The sequence below is a fragment of the Metarhizium acridum genome (assembly GCF_019434415.1).
Source record: "Metarhizium acridum strain ARSEF 324 chromosome Unknown scaffold_578, whole genome shotgun sequence".
Classification (NCBI taxonomy): domain Eukaryota; kingdom Fungi; phylum Ascomycota; class Sordariomycetes; order Hypocreales; family Clavicipitaceae; genus Metarhizium; species Metarhizium acridum.
The window spans coordinates 551305-571877 of NW_027094046.1; the positions used below are offsets into that span (position 1 = coordinate 551305).

General features: G+C 51.8%; 6 protein-coding genes across 6 annotated transcripts; 3 read left to right on the forward strand and 3 right to left on the reverse strand.

Moving 5' to 3' along the window:
* The first annotated feature begins 1677 nt into the window (after positions 1 to 1677).
* SER1_6 (Phosphoserine transaminase) lies at positions 1678 to 4268 on the forward strand. Its single transcript, XM_066122510.1, has 3 exons — positions 1678 to 2651; positions 2700 to 3564; positions 3615 to 4268. Exons 1-2 carry the CDS (start codon positions 1783 to 1785, stop codon positions 3067 to 3069), a joined length of 1239 nt encoding a protein of 412 aa, XP_065972520.1. The 5' UTR covers positions 1678 to 1782; the 3' UTR covers positions 3070 to 3564; positions 3615 to 4268.
* Positions 4269 to 4658: 390 nt separating this feature from the next.
* On the reverse strand, positions 4659 to 5261 carry J3458_021264 (uncharacterized protein; the record flags this gene model as incomplete). Its single annotated transcript, XM_066122511.1, has 3 exons — positions 4659 to 4832; positions 4886 to 5035; positions 5115 to 5261. The coding sequence occupies 3 exons, from the start codon at positions 5259 to 5261 to the stop codon at positions 4659 to 4661; spliced, it is 471 nt and encodes a 156-aa protein (XP_065972521.1).
* Positions 5262 to 6461: 1200 nt separating this feature from the next.
* Positions 6462 to 7966, reverse strand: ARG6_4 (Protein arg-6, mitochondrial; the record flags this gene model as incomplete). Its single annotated transcript, XM_066122512.1, has 7 exons — positions 6462 to 6526; positions 6582 to 6631; positions 6686 to 6901; positions 6954 to 7029; positions 7085 to 7154; positions 7212 to 7477; positions 7531 to 7966. The coding sequence occupies 7 exons, from the start codon at positions 7964 to 7966 to the stop codon at positions 6462 to 6464; spliced, it is 1179 nt and encodes a 392-aa protein (XP_065972522.1).
* Positions 7967 to 10407: 2441 nt separating this feature from the next.
* J3458_021266 (uncharacterized protein) lies at positions 10408 to 12620 on the forward strand (the record flags this gene model as incomplete). The annotated part of the gene is made up of 4 exons (XM_066122513.1): positions 10408 to 10701; positions 10787 to 10857; positions 10924 to 12200; positions 12260 to 12620. The coding sequence occupies exon 4, from the start codon at positions 12273 to 12275 to the stop codon at positions 12618 to 12620; it is 348 nt and encodes a 115-aa protein (XP_065972523.1). The 5' UTR covers positions 10408 to 10701; positions 10787 to 10857; positions 10924 to 12200; positions 12260 to 12272.
* Positions 12621 to 15004: 2384 nt separating this feature from the next.
* On the reverse strand, positions 15005 to 16780 carry J3458_021267 (uncharacterized protein). Its single transcript, XM_007814011.2, has 2 exons — positions 16206 to 16780; positions 15005 to 16140 (listed from the first exon to the last, which is right to left on the reverse strand). Exons 1-2 carry the CDS (start codon positions 16735 to 16737, stop codon positions 15104 to 15106), a joined length of 1569 nt encoding a protein of 522 aa, XP_007812202.2. The 5' UTR covers positions 16738 to 16780; the 3' UTR covers positions 15005 to 15103.
* A 2473-nt stretch (positions 16781 to 19253) lies between these two features.
* J3458_021268 (uncharacterized protein) lies at positions 19254 to 20535 on the forward strand (the record flags this gene model as incomplete). Its single annotated transcript, XM_007814010.2, has 2 exons — positions 19254 to 20283; positions 20364 to 20535. The coding sequence occupies exons 1-2, from the start codon at positions 19583 to 19585 to the stop codon at positions 20533 to 20535; spliced, it is 873 nt and encodes a 290-aa protein (XP_007812201.2). The 5' UTR covers positions 19254 to 19582.
* Between the last annotated feature and the right edge of the window lie 38 nt (positions 20536 to 20573).

Below are 20573 nucleotides of genomic sequence, written 5' to 3' on the forward strand. Positions count from 1 at the left end.
GATCTGAGCCTCAACTACAAATTAATAATGCAATAACAATAAAAACTCCTAGTTAGCACAGAAAAAGAGATAGAAGCAGCGAAAATTTTAAAAGAGGTCGCGCTACGTTTGTGAGCGGGTTCAAGGCCTATTAGGACTATCATACCGACGTGTATGTATTACTACGTCGCAAGGGCCGAGTATACGAGTTGACATCTTCCGGCAAGACGTGGCCATTGTCTCCCGATGATGTTATAAGAAACGTTTGTGTAGAAAATACTGCGAGGGCAAAGCTAATGTCTAGTACCAGATAAAAAGTTTCCCATTGCCCATCCACATAACACTGGAACGCCAAGCAAGTGTAGGGGGTGACTCGGGAAAGAAGGAATGGAGAACAACTACATATGTACTTGGTTCATTTACTTGGGGTGGTATTAATGAGATTGGTCAACCTGTGATGAAGGTACTTCTTCTAGCAACCAAGCGCTGAATAGTAGTATTTTGGGCAGCGTGTTTGGCAACGAGGCGTATACACAACGCGGGGCCATTTCATGCGATGCCCTAGATCACACGTAACGGATCGTGGTATGCCCTCGCACATGTGTTCTGCTTCAAAATGGTATCTAAGCGGCTTAGCCTGGTGTTAACGGAGACGCAGAATGTCGCTGTACTATTAAACGTTGATGCAACAGGGCACATCAATTGGCCATCTTCAGTCCGCTGGTAATTCGCATACATGCCTTCTTAGTTGTCATGCCATGATTAGAAGCTTCCGCCCGAGTGTTGAATGTCTCACCACAGTGCTATCTTTTTGCATAGAAGGGGAATATCTAGTCTGGTGCTCAGTATAACATCCCTCCAAAAACGACCCAATATGACTTCTTCCCATAGCTGCTTCGGTCGATCGGGGCCATGGCACGGCGGCACACGTAGACGATGCATGGACGCGATCAAATGAGATGCAATGATGCAACTGAATTGAGCCGCTTGGTGTCGAAGACGTCAAATTGACAAGAATGGTGCCAAATTGGCTAAGGTTGAAAGGGTTCGATGGTTCATGTATTCGGCGCCGTCTTGTGACATACCTGAGTACTCGGGGAGATGTCAGGCACGTTGGCGCTGTCACTGTATTGGATTGAATAGAAAAAGAAAGAGGAAAGCAGCCTCTATCGGGGGATCACCCCTATCCCTTTGGCTGTGCTAAGGTGCCAGTCAGGTATCGAATTCTGGTTTTAGCCAATTAAAAACCCTACATTTAAAGATACTTAACCCCGCTAGGAAATAATAAGATGATAGAAGTACTAGCAATGCTGTGAGTTACAAAGAGCTACATCGCACATATTACAGCCGAACCTAGCGTATGGGACCTTTTTGACGCCAAAAAGGTACCCGTTAGGTATCGCAGAAAAAATGGGGCCGATACCTAACTGGCACCTTAGCACAGCTAAAGGGATACATAGCTGTGCTATACACCTCCCCACAGGCCTCAGGTTTGCTGTCAAGATGCCCAGTGAGTCACTGTGCTTGGTGTTGAGAATCGCAAACATGACATCTGGAACCTTGGTGGCTTGGCGGGGCCATGCTAACATTGCCATCTTGATTGGCTTGAGGAGAAGTGAAGAGTCAATATCCACACCCACATGGCAGTCACTTAAAAAAACCACTGGACATCCCACTCTTCGTTCCGAGTCACCCCTCTTCCTTGTCACATATTTTGTCCATGTCACGGATTCGTCCAAGCCAGAAGGGTCTGATACACGAGCTCAAAGGTATTCAAGCCGATGCTATTTCGCACTCTGCGCCATGCCGTCCAGATCCGACATTACATACTTCGGCGCAGGCCCAGCTTTGCTTCCTACCGAAGTCCTCGAGGATGCTGCCAAGGCTCTAGTCAACTTCAACGACACGGGTCTAGGTCTCGCCGAGCACTCCCACCGCTCTGAGCTAGCCACCAAGATTATTAATGAGGCCAAGGCTGACCTTTCAACCTTCCTCGAGATTCCTGACGACTACGAGGTCCTTTTTATGCAGGGCGGTGGCTCAGGACAGTTTGCAGCTACGGCATATAACTTTGCTGGCGCCTGGGTTGCTCGCAAACACAAGGAGCTGGGGTCAGATGATGGCTCAATCGAACAGCTAAAGTCGGCCGTGAAAGACCTCAAGATCGACTATATTATCACTGGCGGCTGGTCGCAAAAGGCAGCAGCTGAAGCCGAGCGACTCTTCGGCCCCGAGCATGTCAATATTGTGGCGGACAGCCGCAAGCTCAACGCCGGCAAATTTGGCATAATTCCCGACGAGGATACCTGGAACTTGTCCCGGGATAGTGCCATGGTTTACTATTGCGACAACGAGACAGTCCACGGCGTAGAGTTCCCGGGATTCCCAAAACGTCTCGAGCCAGGACCTGATGGACCCGTTGTTGTTGCTGACATGAGCTCTAATATTCTGTCAAGGAAGATTCCGATTCGCAACTTCTCAGCCATCTTTTTTGGCGCGCAAAAGAATCTAGGATCTACTGGTATTACTGTCGTTGTTATCAAGAAGAGCTTTCTAGCGCAGCCGTCCGCAGCATTATTGAGGCAACTGGCGCTACCGATACCGCCTCGGGCCTTGGAGTATGAGACGATTGCCAAGAATAACAGCCTTTATAACACACTAAGCATCTTTGAGTACGTGTGCTCTTGCCAGTATATTCTCGAACTAATTCACATCTCTAGTGTGTATATCGCGGGCCGGGTTCTGAAAAAACTACTACTGCAGCACCCTAGTAGGGTCCAAGGACAGCAGACTCTATCTGAACAGAAGGCTCAACTCATCTACGCAGCTCTCGCAGCGCATCCCGAAATCTATCACATCATCCCTCATAAGTCAGTGCGGTCACGTATGAATATCTGCTTCAGGATTGAGGGTGGCGATGCTGCCGAGGAAGCTTTCTTGAAGCAAGGTACTGCCATAGGGCTCACCGGGCTCAAAGGTCACCGTGATCTGCGAGGAATCCGAGCAAGCAATTATAACTCCATTCCTCTTGAAGGCGCGGCGAAACTTGCTAACTATATTGGCACTTTTGCATCGCAACGGGGGCATTGAAAAGGTGAGACGGTGTTGGCTGTACGAGACAAGGCGACAGCAAAATGCTTGTGTCGTGCTGCACGCGCAAGGTTGAACTGTGCCACAAGGTCTCGCGACGAGGTTTCCTCAATAGGCTGACGGAGGAAACAAAGGACACAAGCATTAGCACAAGCACTTCCGCAAGCTAGGCTGTATGATTGTATGAGTGTATGTTAAAATATCGCAGTGTCTGAGGCTTTCGCAAGACAGCCTCCCCTCCTCCGGCGCGCAGCGATCAATCACCAACCTTGCTACCTTCTGACGCATCGTGATGCGTTCATCGTGTATCACAATAGATTATGATTCTCTGGCACGGGTACGGCCAGGCACATTGTGCTACTTTCACTGGGCCGTACCTGATGCAGTGCTTGCACGAGCCTAGGATGACCAATCACAAACTTAACATGTTAAAATAATAATACATTAGCCTCCACAGGTTTATTAGCCTTGTCACAAATAACATGACCAAAGCAAGTAAGTTGCCCGTTACAACCTTTAAGAATTGAAGCTAATAAGACTTAAAGTATAATATAAGTATTACGATAGGTGTTAATAAAAATATCTTGTATAAAAATAAAAAAGCTACTTATTTTTTTATTTATATCTCTTAAATTCTTATTAATTTCCTTGATTCTTCCCAGAAATTACCTAAAAAAAAATCAAGAAAAATAATAAGATTTTAAGAGATATAAATAAAAAAAATAAGTAGCTTCTTTATCTATATATAAGCTATCTTTATTAATACCCGTTACGGTATCTGTGTCATCCTGATTCCTCCGGGTCTCGTTAGCTTCAATCGTTGAAGGTTGTAACGGGCAACTTGCTATGGTCATGTTGTTTGTGGTCACTGTGAGATTTGATCGCTTTAGCCGATTTTAGCAGACGCTGTAGTGCCTCAAGGTGCTTTTTAGTGGCGAGGACTTACGAGCAGTTTGTGTCGGTCCATGACGTTAACTGGTAACTGTGAAGCTGGGCTTTAATGTTGAAAGATTACAAAGAGGTTGACGGGAGAAAGCGCGAACCTCATTGATATATGTTATGTGTGGTTATCTTAAGTTTTTAAAGTGAGTCATTGGTGTAAACTATATCCGGGGTTAAGTTTCACGTAATCGGTGGCTGAGGCTATCACGGGATAATTTTAAATAACGTGCTACGATAAATCATTCATCTTATTAGCGTTTAACGCATCACGATGCGTTTATAGTGTATTACGTGGTATATTACGGTTCTCTGGCTTACTACGGCTAACATATGGTGATACTGGATGTAATACTTGTATGATGCCTGCATGATGCTTGTACTACTATTTGTATTTAAAAAAGAGAAAAGACCAAAAATAATGATACATTATATTACTGTGCGCCTCTTTGTAGGTAAATATACTCTGCAGAGGTTGTATGCCTACAAAACGAATCCTGCTCCTGTCCCATCCACCATCTGCCGACACTCGGCGCCCCAACGTCTACCATTGCAATCATGACCCGTCAAATCTTGACATCACCTCGTCACGTCTCCCCCGCGAAACCTTGATGCTCCTCACCGTCGGGCTCGAGGCACCGCATCATGACTTAAACACGAGCGCGTCCAGTAAACGTCGATCGGGCATCACGGTGCCTCCACCAGTAGACGGTAGTGGCAACGGCAGAAATCAGCCACAGAAGCGCGCTCGTAAGATCAACCCACACGGCGTTCTTCATGCGCTGGATGTCGCCGTCGCCCTCGGCATCCTCGTGGATGAACAGCTGTGACCGTGGCGTTAGTCCCCTTGCCTGGCAATGCAGAAAAGTTCACCTACCGCGCCAAAGACCCCAAACAGCGTAATCCACAGAATGAAGAGTATCGAGTTCCAAACAGCCCCAAGCACGCCCGCGTGGCGCAGAAGGGCAGGGACAAACCAGAAGACGCACGTCACGGCCGACAGTGCACCTACGATAACGGCATAGACCTGTTGTTGGCAGCCTCGATATTAGCTTCTCACGCGTGCTCGCGCCATGTTGGCCAACGGCGTGTGGAGAGTTGCTCACCCATTTAGAGTCGCTGTGTTTGTCTTTCTGGTGGGCATTGTTGATGTCCTGGCCGTACAAGCCACACACCGCGAGCGCCAGCGCGAAGCACACGAGGTGCAGGGCGCAAAAGGCAAAGTAGCCGGTAGACGTGGCGAAGAAGCCCATGATGGGCAACAGAGATTGTCAATTGAATTACAGTGGCGCACAGCCTGTACCCAGATGGCGGACAAAGAATGAATGGCTTGTTGACGGCGACGAGGGAATGCAAAGGGGAAGAGGGGGGATTAAGTACAGTGGGGGCCAAGAAGTATTTAACTAGACCATGTACCTGGCTATCGCGCTTCATACTGTCATATATGATGGAGTATTAGTGTATACTTCTCGGCGGGCAAATCTTTCTGCCCCTGACTGTACCAGGTACCTAGGAGAATCCCACGAAGTCTGGGCGACCCACATCCCAGCCCGGTTAGTCAACAGGGCCGCTCTTGCTCAGGCCCTCGTCACCCCGTGATGCTCACCTTACATCACCTGAACCTTCCCCCCTCCGATAAGATACATACGAGCCCGTCAATCACAGGCAACAGCATTCTCGTGCTTTCCTTGCATCTTGTCGACTTTATGCGACCTTCGTCATGGTTCAGGATCCAGTCGCTAGCGCCAGGGGCGCGGGGGTGGGGGCAGATTGGCTCGTGAGCCCGCTTTTCGAAAGGTTTGCGTGGCTTGAGAGGACACTCTGGCTTGTTATGGTAAATGGAGAAGAAAGGGCTTTGCCTGGATTACCCCTATGACAATGTGATGGAAAAATAAGGCCTGCAGTCGCTGCTTTGTATAGAGAATCTTCTCATATTGATATAGTACTGGATTAGGAAGCCCTGTCGCTTTATGTGACGATGAATATCATGATCACTGTGGCTGGCCCACCCCAGACCCTATGATACGGTAAGCCGCTGTGTCGGTGCAAGTCACCAGGTACATTCTGGATTGTATGTCAAGACATATGAGAACTTCCTGGGGAGAAGCACCGCCCCAAGGCGTCTTCACGCCGAAATTCATTGTGTGTGTCGTAGCATGTGGAAGCATTCCCAGTTGATTTGGCAAGTCCAAGGGGCATCAAGCGCAGACCCCGCGTACTTGTAAGCTAAAGCTGGACCTGCTCCAGTACGACCAGCGCGCTGTTTGTTCATAGTCAGCAGCGCATTGCAAGAAGCAATGTGCACTAGCCCCTGGAACCTGTCTCTCGACGTGAACTGGTAACGATATTCAGGAAACGCCTGTAGGACGCATCTCTTTTCTCTGACGGAAAGACCGTTCAAGGCCCAGACAATCAATACCAAGCCTTGCGTAATGAACTGTAGTGCTTGGAGATCAAGATGACGACTCAATGGGAATTCCCTGGTACTCGTCGTATCCGAGGGCGAGGTTCATGTTCTCTGTGCAGTCATTAGCAAACCATAAAATCCTTCGTTATGCACCGACAAAACTTACGCAGGCATTGGGTGGCGGCACCCTTGTTAAGATTATCAATCGTGGCACAGCTACGGAGGTTAGTTGGAGCCCTTGGGGGTTCAATCTCAAATGTGGATACTCACATAACGACACGCTTGCCGGTGTCATCAACAGCGAATCCACCGATCTCAACTCCATGCTTGTTCTGGATCGACTTGACGTAGGGAGCTTCCCCAACGACCTTGACAAGCTTCTCGCCGGCGTATCGGTCTTGGTAAAGCTGGCGAATGTCTCGAGAAGTCATCTCCTTGGACAGGGGGATGTTGATGGTCAATTGGATACCGCGGAACCAAGAAGCGCTGTAATTGGATCAGTATACGATAGCCAAAAAAAAGAAGCAGTAGATCTAACACGTGAGGAATGAATGCCGTCGGGGCCCCAAGGTGGTGGCTGATTTCTCGCTCGTGGATGTGTCCCGTAAGAGAGTCTTGCTCAAGGTCAGCTTCCCACATGCTTATACGCATGACATCTTTTCAACTAACAAGGCAGAAGGTTATCCTTCAGAAGAGTCTCGTCGTTCTTGGGGCTCTTCTTCGTTCCAGCTCCTGAGAACTTGGACCAGTTAGCTTCGAGCGTGGGTGTCGGCATTGGGGAAGAAGGGGGACATACTCCCGAAACACCAAAAACCGTAGGAACGCCTCCCAAATACGGAACAAGAGGAGAAATGCCGAGTTGAGAGCCCGTTGAATAACAACCAGGACAGCTGATGCGCGTGGATTGAGCAATCTTGCTGCGTTTCACAAGCTCAGGGCATGAGTACGTCCATTTCCCCGTCGTATCAAACCGGTAGTCGGCCGAAAGATCAATGATGAGACTTGAGCTTTGTCCCAGTGCTTCGACAAAAGGCTGGCAGGTCTTGTTGGGCAAGGCCATGACTTTTTCGGGTGTCAGTAGAACTGTCAAATATCTAGCGAGGGAGCGAGCCTACCCCAGCAGTCGACCTGGCCATCCTTGTCTAAACGAGCTACATCTTCAGGAGATAGACTCTCGTAAATAATCTTGCGCTTAGTATAGCCCTTGAGCTCCTGTCCAACAAGCTCTCGAGAAGACACATGGCGAAGGTCCATGTTAGGGTGGTCGTTGAGAAGGTCAATCAGGGCCTGGCCGGTGTAACCACGGGCGCCGATGAGGCCAATTCGCGACGGCGATTCGTTGGAAGCATTCTTCTTGCCTAGAGGGGGGTTCGGATTCGTGTTGAGAGCATTAGCAAGACTTCCGGTGGTAGAGATAGCGCGGGCGTGGACAATATTGGCAGTTATTCGGCTGAGGGAGGCCTTGGTCCTCGGGGGGACGGCGAGGGCAGCGGCGCGGGGGGCAACTCGACGAGCGCCGATGCGCATGGCTCCAGAAGTAGCAGACAGCATGATTCCGAGATATAGGAGCCCAATTGACCTGAAATCGGGAGGACAAGTAGTGTGCTGCGGGTGTTGTTGGATGTGAGATTACGGAGTAGTACCAGTATCTGTGATGAGATACGTACCAAGAAATCCTTGACTGACGTTCAGGGTGTGGACTTCGGGCCAGGCACGGGGGCTTTTAGGTCTGGTTCACCACGGGCCACAGCGGCACGGCCGAAATCGGGCGGCTCAGGTCTATCTGTGGCAAGTAAACTGTTGTTTACAAGTAATTGCATTCAAAGAAAGTGAAAAAAATCATTGAGCTCTCACGACATCCCAATTACGTACAATTGATGATACACACTCTATCCACCTACAATTTGGCAGGCGTGGCGCTGTTAATACACGTACGCCTTGTCGCAGCATCTAACCAGACCCCCTTCGCTCAACAATCGTCCATCGCGAGCACCACCCATGCTGGTGTTGCTGTCTCGACCAAACAACCACCTTGGCCAAAACAACATTGGGAGACTATGTCATGCGTTCTTCTTCTTCTTGCCGACCCTGCTCCTTGGCTGCCCCGGCTGCATCCGTTCTGGCTTTGTGCTCATGTTGCTCTTTGCCCTATCTTTGACAATGGCTTCTTTCCCCACACTGAACTGCGTCTGCATCCTTCTTTCTAGCCCGTTGAGCGGCGAGCGAGCACTTGATGCATCTCGTCTGTGCGTAAGGTCGTTGTTTGTTGCAATTGGGAGTGTAGGATATCCCGTAGGATTCCCCCGTCTGACGGGACTCTCGTTGTTCGTCCCGGGCCTTTCCCATATTCTTTTCATAGGCCATATTCTGCGAAGCCTCGAGGCACATTTCTTGGAGCAATCTTTCCTCGGATTTTATTTGCAAACTTCGCATGTCTCGGGTTTCCTTCTCCTCTTCTTGCTCGCCTCTTTATGCGCAATGCCCGCCTAAGCCTCCTCCACTCCTCGCATTTCCGGTAGTAGGTCATACTCGGCTTTGCATGACAAACCTCGCAAGGTTCACCATTCTTAAACGCAGGTTTTCTCGGGGGTTGACTACTGAAGCCTGACTCTACGATCGAGCTGACGGGCAGCGACTCGTGGAATTCAGGATCCTCGAGACCACCGGACGCTGTTGGGCCTTTCCGCGATCGCACGCTCCTCAGCTTCTTTCTCTGACAAGATACGGCCGCATCACCGCTGTCATCGACAGCTTCCTGGCTAGACTCAGCATCATGGCAATCAACAGACACTGCCAAATCCTTCCGGAGTTGCCCGCTCTCTGGCCTTTTCCTTAAAGCAGCTGCGGCAGGCTCGCAGCTATTATCGACAACTTCAACTTCTCGATTCGAGTCGGTACCCTCGCGATGAGCAGTAGACTTGATCCTCTTGGTGATCTTTTACTCGCCGCACAATTCGAGGGCTCTGAGTGCACGTTGCGCCCTTGGACGGGGCGCCTTGAGTTGGTTGTGCTTTGGCGGGAGCTCGTTCGGCTGTTGCCCTATTGATAGTTCGCGTTCAATCTTGATCTTGGCTTTGCGCTTGTCGTGGCAGCCTGCGCATCTTCTTTGTCCCACCAACCTGTCTGCGGTACAATGGATGCACACCAAGCGAACCAGACTGGGGAGAAGTTTTCTGCATGACCGACAGACTGAACCGCAGCGCATGAGATGGTCGCAAAGGGCGCGCGGTGTCTTCACCTGGCACATCATACATTTATATGACTTGTGCCATGCTGAATTTCCACATCCAGCACGCTTGCACCTCCTGCAACGCCCGCATCTGAGACTTTTGAAGGATGGCCCACCGCACAGAAGACAAGAAATAGTTCCTTTCCCCATCCATCAGGACCAATATGGTCAAGTTAAGGCTCTCGGGAGTGCACCCGCCACCACGAGACTTGACCAGAACATGGGCCTCATGTCGGGCACAACTTCTAGAATAAGCCCCCCCTCTTCTTGTTTCGTGAACTGGCAGCAATAGTCTTGTCGTAGGCCAATTTAGCTACAGCTATTGTAGCTTGGTTAACTGGTGGGGAGCTATCGACCTCGGAGCCCGCAACTGGTGATAGGCACTGATCACTTTCCGTCCGATTACCTGATAGGGATACGTATATCGCTATCGATTCTGAAGTATCTGTAATCCTTTGCGGGTGCGTTGTCATGGCATCAGCAGTGCGAAAAGAAGTCCTGTCTCACGGGACAAAAGCTTGCAACGCGGAGGTGGTTCATCCGTGGAGCATACCTCTTCTCACGAAGCTTCTCTTGCAGGAACGAAGCGCACAGCTTCTCCTCGCGAGACGACCAGCGATGTCTAAAAGCAGAATCAAGATGGGCAACATTCGGGACCTGGGCGAAAAGCCGCAGAATGGCATCGTTAACGGCTGAAGTTACGACCTTGTCATCGTGGCTTTTTTTGGCGTGTGTACAAAAATGTCGACCTGTTTCACATGCTGTAATTTCCGAATCACTAGCTGTTCATTGCCTATGACGTAAGGACCACGCACTGCGGCAAGCGCGATTCAAAACAGGACTGCCGTGCGCGCTTCGTTCCTCCTCCTCGGCAATCCGGCCCTGTGTCGCGATTAAATCACATGATGCAGGTGGTGATATTTGCAATTGGCTGTCCCGCGTCCGCGCCGAAACAGAGGCTACCCAAGCTGACGACCTCAGGTTTGCCAGAGTAGACACTTCAGTCCTTTTCTGAGTAGTCTGGACCTTTCGGCCTTTCGACCTTGGGCCAGGCACGGTGAGCGGCCCGTCAAGCGCGTTTGACTTGGCCAACGATTGCTTCCTCCCTGACGGCTCCAAACTTCCACTGACTTCCAAAAAAGCAGCTGCGGCCCTGAAACCCAACACGAATCCACGACTGACCGATCGCCGCCTTGGAAACTTGTGCCTCAAGGTGGGCCGCGGAAATCCTTAATCCCACTCCACACAAAGCTAGTGATAGAGGCCTAACATACGTTAGACTTGAGCAGGAAGGGTAAAAGGCCACACCAAACGCCCCAAGCTAGCCAGCCCCGTCTGTTCTAGTTCTTCATGTATGGAAAAATCGAAGAAGAAGAAGAAGAAGAAGAAGAAGACGAAAGCCACTTATGGCCACCGAGAGAGCAGGCTACGCCACAATCGAGCTGGAACCGGGACCCGCCTCAGTGACAAGACTGGGCTTGCTTCCTGCGGCCATGACCACAGGCCGCCTGCCATTTGGCCGTTTAGCCTGGATCCAGTTGGTACGGGTTGACAAACAGGCAAAGCAATGGAAGCAAACACTGGGTCTTTCCGTCACGACGTGAGGCTGTTCAACGGCATTCTGCACCGAAACTTCGAAAACTGTACGCTGCTGCCAATGGGAAGGAACCAAATGCAACCCGGTTTCTCACGCTAGGGCGCCTTTAACCCTGGGGGTACCACGACGATGCCGCCCCGTGACGGTTGATGACTGATTGACCGAACCCACCCGCAGCCTACACCAACACACTTGTTGGTCCCAATCCGTGTTGGCAGCTCAAAGGAGAGTTTCGGGGGTGGGCAAACACATGAGCCACCGGGCTATTTTCTTGCGGGTTTGGCATTTGGTTCGCGAGTTGATTGACAATGTCTGGCTGAGCCTGCTACGAAGTCCACCGACGCCCTGCGTGTGCGAAGTGTACTTGCTGATAGACTCCGCCGTCTAACCCACCCGTGCCTGATGATACTCGTGAAATCAAACTTGGCCCCATCTAGGGAGATGCCTACTTGGGGGCCTACTGAGTCAAATTATCATTACAAGGCTGGTGGTGCATTTTTGTGAGTTGAGTCAAGCACCACGAACCAATGATGACGGTTCATGGCCTTCTCAACAATGGCATGGCCGTCCTGTAAATCGGGGCCTGGCAGCCTTGATGAAGCCCTTTCTCGGTCAAATGCTCACCAGACAAACACACTGCCACCGAAGCGTCATGAAATGCGCGGAAACTGTAGAACGGGGCCTGTTCTAGAGCTCGGTACCGCCTTATTTCCTTGATGCCTTGGGCTATATAAGCTGGCATTGACGCCGTCTTGACTTGACTTTTGGACATGTTTACTCAAATCTCATTCAGCTCAAGCCTCAGTCCAAGAACTAGAAAACCAGGCACTTTGCCGGCAACAAGACAAGCCTCTGACTCATCCACGCATCTCCAAACACCAGCGAAAATGTGCCGCGGCATGAGCAACAGGGCGACCGAGCCCGTCAACTACCACTCGCAGGCAAAGGTCTGGCAGTGTGTACGTACCAATTGTCTCTACATTGAATCAGAATCATGACCAACTAACTCTGAGAATAGTGCAGCTGCAGCCATGGCTGGTGGTCTATTGACTTGGACTACTTCTGCCCTCACTGCCAGGTACCCCGATGCACCTACTGCCAGTATGCCGCTCAAGGATAGTGGCATTTGGCCAAGACTGATACATTCGACACCGACCAACAAAACCGGAGGACTACGGACTGACGACATGTCTCTGGAACAACTACACTTGTCAAGATTAGGGCTCCATTGTTGTCATGCTTGGGCCCTGTGTACTATATGGAACGACGCGATGGGACATGGATTATGTACGAGGAATTATGAGTTGCAGGACATGCGCATCTACGGACAGGGAAAACACCACGATAGAATAGACCAAGAGGATAGATGGATGGACTGATTTGAACTTGATTTTTCTTCTTCTTTTCTTCTGTTACAAAAAAGGCGCATCCCTGTCTTCCTCCTCGCGCAGTGTCGAGCAATTGCCCTGAAAAGTGAAAGCTGGAGCCTAAACCAGGAATAAGCAATTGAGTCAATCGGTTGGCCAATCCCCACACCCCGCAGAATGGGCACAGAAGTTGGAACCAAACTTTCAAGGCTCAGGAGGGCACACAAGACCAAGTCAAAACAGGCCCAGGGCCCGCAACGATGAAAATAATAAAAATCAATTTTAAAAAAAAAAGGGAAATTAGAAATAAGCTAAAAGATGAGCTAAAAGATGACAAACGGGGCGTAGTGAAACGCAATTGCTACCGGCTTTTAGAATTGTCGTTTAGGAGGTGAATCTCTCTGCCATCCCGTGATTTGGGCGACTGACAGGCAACCACATTTGTTTGGCGACGCAGGTGTTTCCCGCCTCGTCTTGGCACCACCAGCTCGAGGAGCGTCTCGTCTGAAAGGGGGCGGCCAGCTGTGTGCTGATGTTGCGGCGCAAACGCTTTGCCCGTCAGGCACCTTTTTGCCTTGTTCAGCTCCGGGTCGCATCTGATTGTGCGCGGATGCGCCGATCGGCGAGGAGTCGATCGAGGCCCCCGCAGCGTTGCAGCCATTGTCGCCCCGAAGGATCTCGTGTTGCACGAGCCCACGTTTTACGGTCTCAGTGTTTGTTTTATTTTCGTTTTCGAACGCTACTCTAGTCTTACAAGGCTACCGCAGCCCACGAGGCGCCGCAAGGCACAAGGCACCAGGTACCGCAAGGCACGCGCGCATAGTCAAGATGCCTGGCCCTCTGGGGAAAAGGGGCGGAACCGGAGCTACTTGGCCGCCTGGCAGAAGATGAGGGTGTTTCCCAGAGGGGTTCGTCATCTCCTGGGGCCCCCTCGGCCGGGCCGTCTTGTCGCGGCGTGGTGTTCGGCGAGGTTGGACGTGGAGATGCGGAGAGTGACGCCCGGGCTGCCGTCGCCGTGGTGCTCGCCCAGGTGTGGCGAGAGGGGGCCGTGGGAGATTTGCCGGTAGAGGGGTGGGCGTTGGCGTCGTGCCGGTGCTCTGCTCCCAGTCGGTTGTGAAGCCCGGGTATTCGAGGGACTCGTCGGCTTTGGGGACGTTGAAGATGCGGAGGATGGGGGTGACGGCGTGGAATTCTGGGGCCATGGCGTGGCGGTTCGTATCCCGGGGGAGGGGTGGTTGGGAAGCTGAGGTGATGGTTGATGACGACGATGACGTTTGGTGAGGAAGAAGGTGGTGAGGGTTCGGTGTTGGTGGAGGCTGGCGCAAGGAGTCACGCTGATGGATGAGGTGAGAGGTTCTGGCACCGAGCTCCGTGGTTGGGCGGCCGTCGCGTAGGCAGCAGCCTGGTGAGCGTGCACATTAAACGAACGAAGATCCGCCTTGTGGTTTGGTGAGTGTAAAAGTAAAAAGGTTTGGATGTTGAGAGCCTGTTTGCTGTTGCGGATGCCATCCGCGATGCACTTGGACGCCAGGTCCGTTTTCACAACTGCATGGTGGGAACGCAGTTCCACAGGTGGCAAAGGATTCGGACGGGTTGACTTCGTTGCAGTTTCAGCCTGACCGAATTTCTCTGATGCGGCGTATATACTAGTTAGACTGTATACCCGTTGTTGTGAACCCACAAGCATGCTTGGACACAACGAGCATTTGCACCAGGCGGCCTGACGACGCGGCCAGGGCAGCAGACATGGCCGAGCGAACTGTATCAAGAATCAAGAAATCCCGACACCCTACGCTCACTTGAATTTGCTTCTCACCCCCGATGCGATTCAGCAACTTCCTTCGATCGCCGCGCCCCAAAAGCCCCCAGCCTCGTTGGGCTAGAAACTCGAGCGGCATCCGTCTATGAGGACGTGCTGCTGGTATCAAGATATGCGTCGGTATGACGAGGGAGATGAGATTCAAGGAGAAAATCATCGAGACGGAAACGACCCAAAGCGTATTGGTCATGGGCCTAGATTGGGCAACTGTAAGCACTCACAGGCTTTGATGCTCAAAGAGCCAGTGAGCCAGCCCTCGAGGGAAGCACTCATCTTGTGACTTGTCACCATTGCCGACACGGGCATGTTTTCGACCCAGCTGCCCGTCAAGCGTTGCGGCAGCGCTATATTGCTCTTCTGTTTGCCCAGCTGTTAACTTTCATGATGGACGGACTTGAGCTTCAGCGAGGCAGTTGAAGGGAATAGTCTCCCAGTTGAACACACAGAGTACCACAGGCAGTGGGTTTCCACAAGACCGATGATTATGTTTGCATGCTTAGATTCTGTCATGATAACGATCTAGATGTTTGTAATATTTAGTAATACTCAAATACATTTAATAATACTTGAGTATATTTCGCGATACTTGGATATACATAGTGATACTTGGTCATATTTAATAATGCCATTTAACCGCCGGGCTAAAACACACGCAGTCTGTATATGCATGTGGTCGTCAACCGGTGATTCCGAATAATCCGCCCAGCCCTCCCCTGCCGGGTATGCCCAAACAGTTCCTGGCGATACCGCCGCGGATGAAGCACTGGTCCTTTGCTCTCTGCGACTCGCCCGTCGGCATTTCATTCCAACTAGTCTGGCGACCAAAGTAATATCTGTAAAAGGTCCTATCCCAGTCAAACCTTTCGCTAATCTTGTGCCAGAAGGCGGGCGTGAGCTCACCCCCCTCGGGGAGTTTCTGCGGAATCCCATACACCATCTTGGCCGAAAAGGCCCTCGCCCAGATGGGGCCCTTGTCGTATTCCCAGTAGGGATCAATCATATTCGACGAGTACGTGACGACGTCGAGGACTCCAAAAGTTTCCGGGTCGACGTAAAAGACGTTAAAGGCCGGCGCACCAAGGACCGGGGTGATGGAAGGCGCAATATACGACGTGACGATGGCGTCCTCGGCCAGGAGCCGCTCGCCGTTGCGCCACCAATGCGGCGACTGCGGATCGTCGGACCCCCGGTAATGAAGCTGGAACTGGTTGAGGTGTGTGTGCCCGAAGAACATGGCGGCAATGGTGGACGCGTACTTGTTCATGATCTGGTTGAGCGAGCGCGAGTAGTGCTGGAGGATGTCGGCGTCGCCCATGGCCATGTGGCCGATGATGTAGACGTGCTCCTTGGCCCTCGCGGCCGCTTCGAGCTCGCTGACCAGCCATGCCAGCTGCCCGGCCGGGTCGTGGTTGATGGGGTCCTGGTAGACCCAGATGTTCTTGTAGCTGTAGAGGTTGGTGTTGAGCGAGATGATGCGCAGATTCCGGTGCGGCACCTTTGTGGAATAGTACCCGCCGTCCTTGACCCTGTGTGCATCTTCGCGGCCGATCCAGCGAGACCACAGAGACGCGAGCGTGTCGTAGAGCCACTGCTGGCTCACCCTGCTGTTGACTGGTTCCGCCTCGAAGAGGTTGGCGGGCGAGCTCTCGTCATTGCCAACAGCTGGGTAGACATAGTCGAACAGCTCGCTCATGTTACTATACGCCTTTTCAACTACATGGCATGTTAGCACAACGTCTTTTCCAACAAGATGGGGTGAGGCGTGCAGCGAGACTGACTTTGTTCTATGTTGAGTTGCGCCGTCGAGTTCCAGACTTGGCGTGACAAGATGCCGCCGGTGAAGATGGCGAAGTCGGTGTCGCCAGCGAACTTCCTCATGGCGCGGTACATGCTCTGCTGAAGGCGGTTGGGAGTGTCGCAGGAGCCGTGGTGACCCCATGGACCTGCGATATCTATCTGCGGATCTCCCTTGTCCAACTGCGGTTTCTTCCTCAATCGAAATATAATGTCTCTTTCTTTTTCCGAGAAGGCCCTGCAGCAAATCAATGGATGGGGGCAATTCTTGTCGGTTTGCGACCCGGTGCCTGCGGCGTAATAGGGGTCGAGATGGAGGTCGGTGAAGTGGACGAATTTGAATGGCCGTTTGCCGCTGGGCTTGGGACGAGGAAGCAGCTGCTCGTTTCTCGTGTAGTTGATGGGAACATGATAGCGCACCGTGACGGCCGGGCAAGTTCCAGCCCAGACATTGCAAAACAGTTGCGCACCTTCAGATTCGCCCACCGGGTTCATGTTTCTCAGGACCTGCGCCATGACTGGTCCATAGTGTTCAACCGTCTCTACGCACAAGTCTTCGACTTTGACCTGTGAACCCCCCGTGTTCAGCGTGTGCAGCAGCGGTGATGGGGGAGGCGGCACTTACATTGACGTGAGCCCTGTGGATCATGGAGCACATGTCTTTTCCTTTTTGGATAAACTCGTCGTTTGTGGCGGCGAAGCCTTGCATATACTTTAAAAATCGCTACCAAGACGAGAGGTCAGCTTGCAAAAATGTCGAGCGCCGACAGGAAGCGTACGTACCAGGCACTCGTGGCATTTCAAGCCCACCGCCCAGGACTTTGTTTTTGTCATTTCTCTGACGGCCCAAGTAAAGACCTTGCGGTTCTCCTCAAACTCGGCCTCGGCCTTTTTGCGATCGTTGAATTTTTCATTGGGGTCCTTCTTGGGCCCCGTGCCGGCCGACACAAAGCCCAACAGGACGGAGATGGACAAGACAAGTAGCAGCCGCATTGTGTGTCGGGCAATGATGACGATGGATGGCGATATACCCTCAAGACTTGCCGCGGGCATTCAACATATATATATATACTCTTTGAAGAACTACGAAATACTCTGAAAAGAAGCCAAGGTTTGTAGGCAAAGTGGATTATGGGGACTGTAGTCTAAAAAAAAAACTTTCGATTAGAGGCTGGCTGCTAGGTAGCTCCTACGGCCACGCCTGCCAGCTGGCCATACATTTAATGTTGATGTCTGGTATCGGGAAGTCACGACCCTGACCCCTAAACTGTCTGTGGGCGAAGTATATTAACCTACTTAAAGTACCCACTATCGCGGAATATATTATAATATACTGCAGTATATTAGTGTATACTTCTTAATGGACAAACCTTGGCGTTCGTTTAAACATCACCGACCCAGCCAAGCGAGGCCACCAAGCAGACTCACTCGCCACAAGATTCGTGCCTGCGCCAACGCATGGAATGCCGTCGGATGCTAAATTGTTCAAACGCAAACTCTACTACTTGGTGGTAAAATGGTCGTCTCCGCATCTTGACATTGCAAACAGTGTCGCTGTACTACGTCGAGCTTATTATATTAGTCGCAGAGCTAGAAAAGACTATTGGACAATCCCGGCACACCTCCCCATCCATGTATGTGCGTCTCCTGGACCCATGTCATCGTTCCTGTACACGATATCGAGCAATTCGACGCCAAACTACTCAAACGTCGCGCATTAACTCATATCAATCGAGAGATTCCATGTATTTGGCTTCATCAGTTCTACCAAGCCGCCGTACATCCCTCATCTATGGACTCTTTATCAAACTTTATCAAACCCTCAGTGCGGGCCTAAAAGTGTCCGTCGTCGTGGTGGGCTGAAACACCTTGAGCAACTTTTCCGAATTTCAGACCGAAACACACCCTTACCCCCGGATGTCATTTTCATCTCCATCCATTTAAAAGTGTCAAGGGACGAGAGGGCTCTGACTTGGAGCAAGCAAGATCACAGTCCTCATATCAAGGAGCTAGGAATCGCTTGGATGGACTCGCGACACATTTTCCCTACGTCACCATTATCCCAGAATAAAAAGACCAAACCGAGTTCCATATTGACAAGACAATTTTTAACATGTCACGCCCCCAAGGACTTTGAGGACCGTGACTTGACCGACTTTCAAAAATGCGCATTTGCCGAAACCTTGCGCGTGGCACCTGCAGATGTACCTGCTACTAGTATCCGCCATTTACACTTTCAAGATGAATTTTCCAAGTCAAACTTCGTAATGTTGTTCTAATAATCCAACGGCTTGGTGATATTGCCCCGGTTATAGCTGTAATTGATACTTTTATATTAATCCGTCATGTGCTAGGTAATAGAAGCCCAAAGTTGACACCAACATTCTGACTCAAAAGTGTTTTAGACGAATTACAAAGTTCACACAACTCTCACGGATCTTAAAATGCCGGTAACAAGGCGACATATGCTCTCCACGCCGTTATTTTACTCATGTTTAAATGGGCGGGGAGTAAACAGCTGACGGTTCACGAGACGTCAACTGTGGAATATTTACACTCGTTTATGAAGACTGTTAATAATGCGCCCCGGTGGGAGCCGGTTCGACGTGTCTTGGGTGCACACTGGCCGAAGGAGTGTGAGTATGAGAATGCCGAACAAGATTGACGCGGTCAGACGGCTTAGGCATGCGATTTCTAGTTACTACGGAACACATCTCCACGGCTGGAAAGTAAGGAGATGCACCCATCAGCACTCTGCGACCAAGGTGTAATATTGCAGCCTCGATTGACAATACAGCCGGTGCGGGTTATGAGGAGCAGATTATCGAAATGTTTAGAATTAAGTCTCTAGAATATTCCCTGGCTGTAAATGTATTACTATGGTGATTTTTCTGGCTTCGTTACTCTGCGAGAAAGTGTGGCTGAAAAAGAGGAAGTTGATAGTGCTGCGTCTCCCAAGAAGATAAATGTTGAACGGGTCTACCAAAGTGGAGGCCTCCTACTGATGGAGACTGTATTGTGATGTATATATGGTGACGGATAACATCCGGTATGGTGTAGTGTGGTGGCTCGCGCCCACCGGTCAAGCCCCTCTCCGGGTTTCAATGCGTCCAGAAATAGACACCATGCAAAACGGAGGGAACCGAGGGCACCATTGTGGGCCGATTTTGTGCCCAGTAGTACTCCGTCCCAAGCCTCCCAAGCCGAACCTCGGCCCAAAACACCAAGAGCCTCGACCAACACCACCCACCACGGCATAATTGGCTCCCAAAAATAAAAATAAAAATAAAAAAAGTCGATCCTCCTCCACACCTACCTTCAAGAAAGAAGAAAAACCCGCCCTGCTGCACCCGCGGGCGCCATGATGGGCCTCGCAGAACACCAGTCCGTCCTCCCCAACCTCCGCGACATTGGCAACATCCCCATCGCGCCGCCAAGCAGCACATCCTCGCCCTCGCCCTCGCCCTCGCCGTCGAAGCCCCGAACCACGCGGCCGGGCCTGCTCTTCCGCTCCGCCGCCCCGACCGCCGGCGCCGTCGCGGCCCTGCAGACCCTCGGCGTCACGCACGTCTTCGACCTCCGCTCCGACGTCGAGGTCGCGCGCGCAGGAGGGCCCTCGGCCGCCGACGCCTGCTCGCAGTCGCCCCCGGCCCTGTCGCGCGTCCACGTCCCCGTCTTCCAGCGCGTCGACTACACGCCCGAGGCCATCGCCCTGCGGTACCAGGACTACGCCGCCGTCGACACCACGGCCGGCTTCGTCTCGGCGTACCGCGGCATCCTCAGCGCCGGCGGCCAGCGCGCCTTCGCCCCGGTCCTGCGGCACCTCGCGCAGGACGACCCCACGCCGTGCCTGGTGCACTGCACCGCCGGCAAGGACAGGACCGGCCTGCTCTGCGCCATTGTGCTGTCGCTGTGCGGCGTCGACGACGACACCATTGCCTGGGAGTACGGCCTGACCGAGGAGGGGCTGGCGCCGCTGAAGAAGGGCATCATGCAGCGCCTGATGAGTGCCGAGGGGGTGACGGTTGACGAGGCCGGTGCGTGGAGGATGCTGAGTTCCATGTGAGTTTTTTTTTTTTTTTTTTTTTTGTCCTGTGGGGGAGAGAGAGAGAGTCTTAGTTCACAAGGCTGACTCTTCGCAGGCCCGAGAGCATGCTTGCCACGCTCAAGGTCATGAGGGAGCAGTACGGCTCCGTGGAGGAATACGTTCTCAACGAGTGCCGAGTCTCGCCCGACGAAATTGAGCGGCTGCGGCGGAATTTCATCGTCGAGTCGCAGAACGGTGTTCTGGATGCCTCGCGTGCGGTATTATGAACGTCATGAGAACATGTGCGACGCCATGCATTAGATGA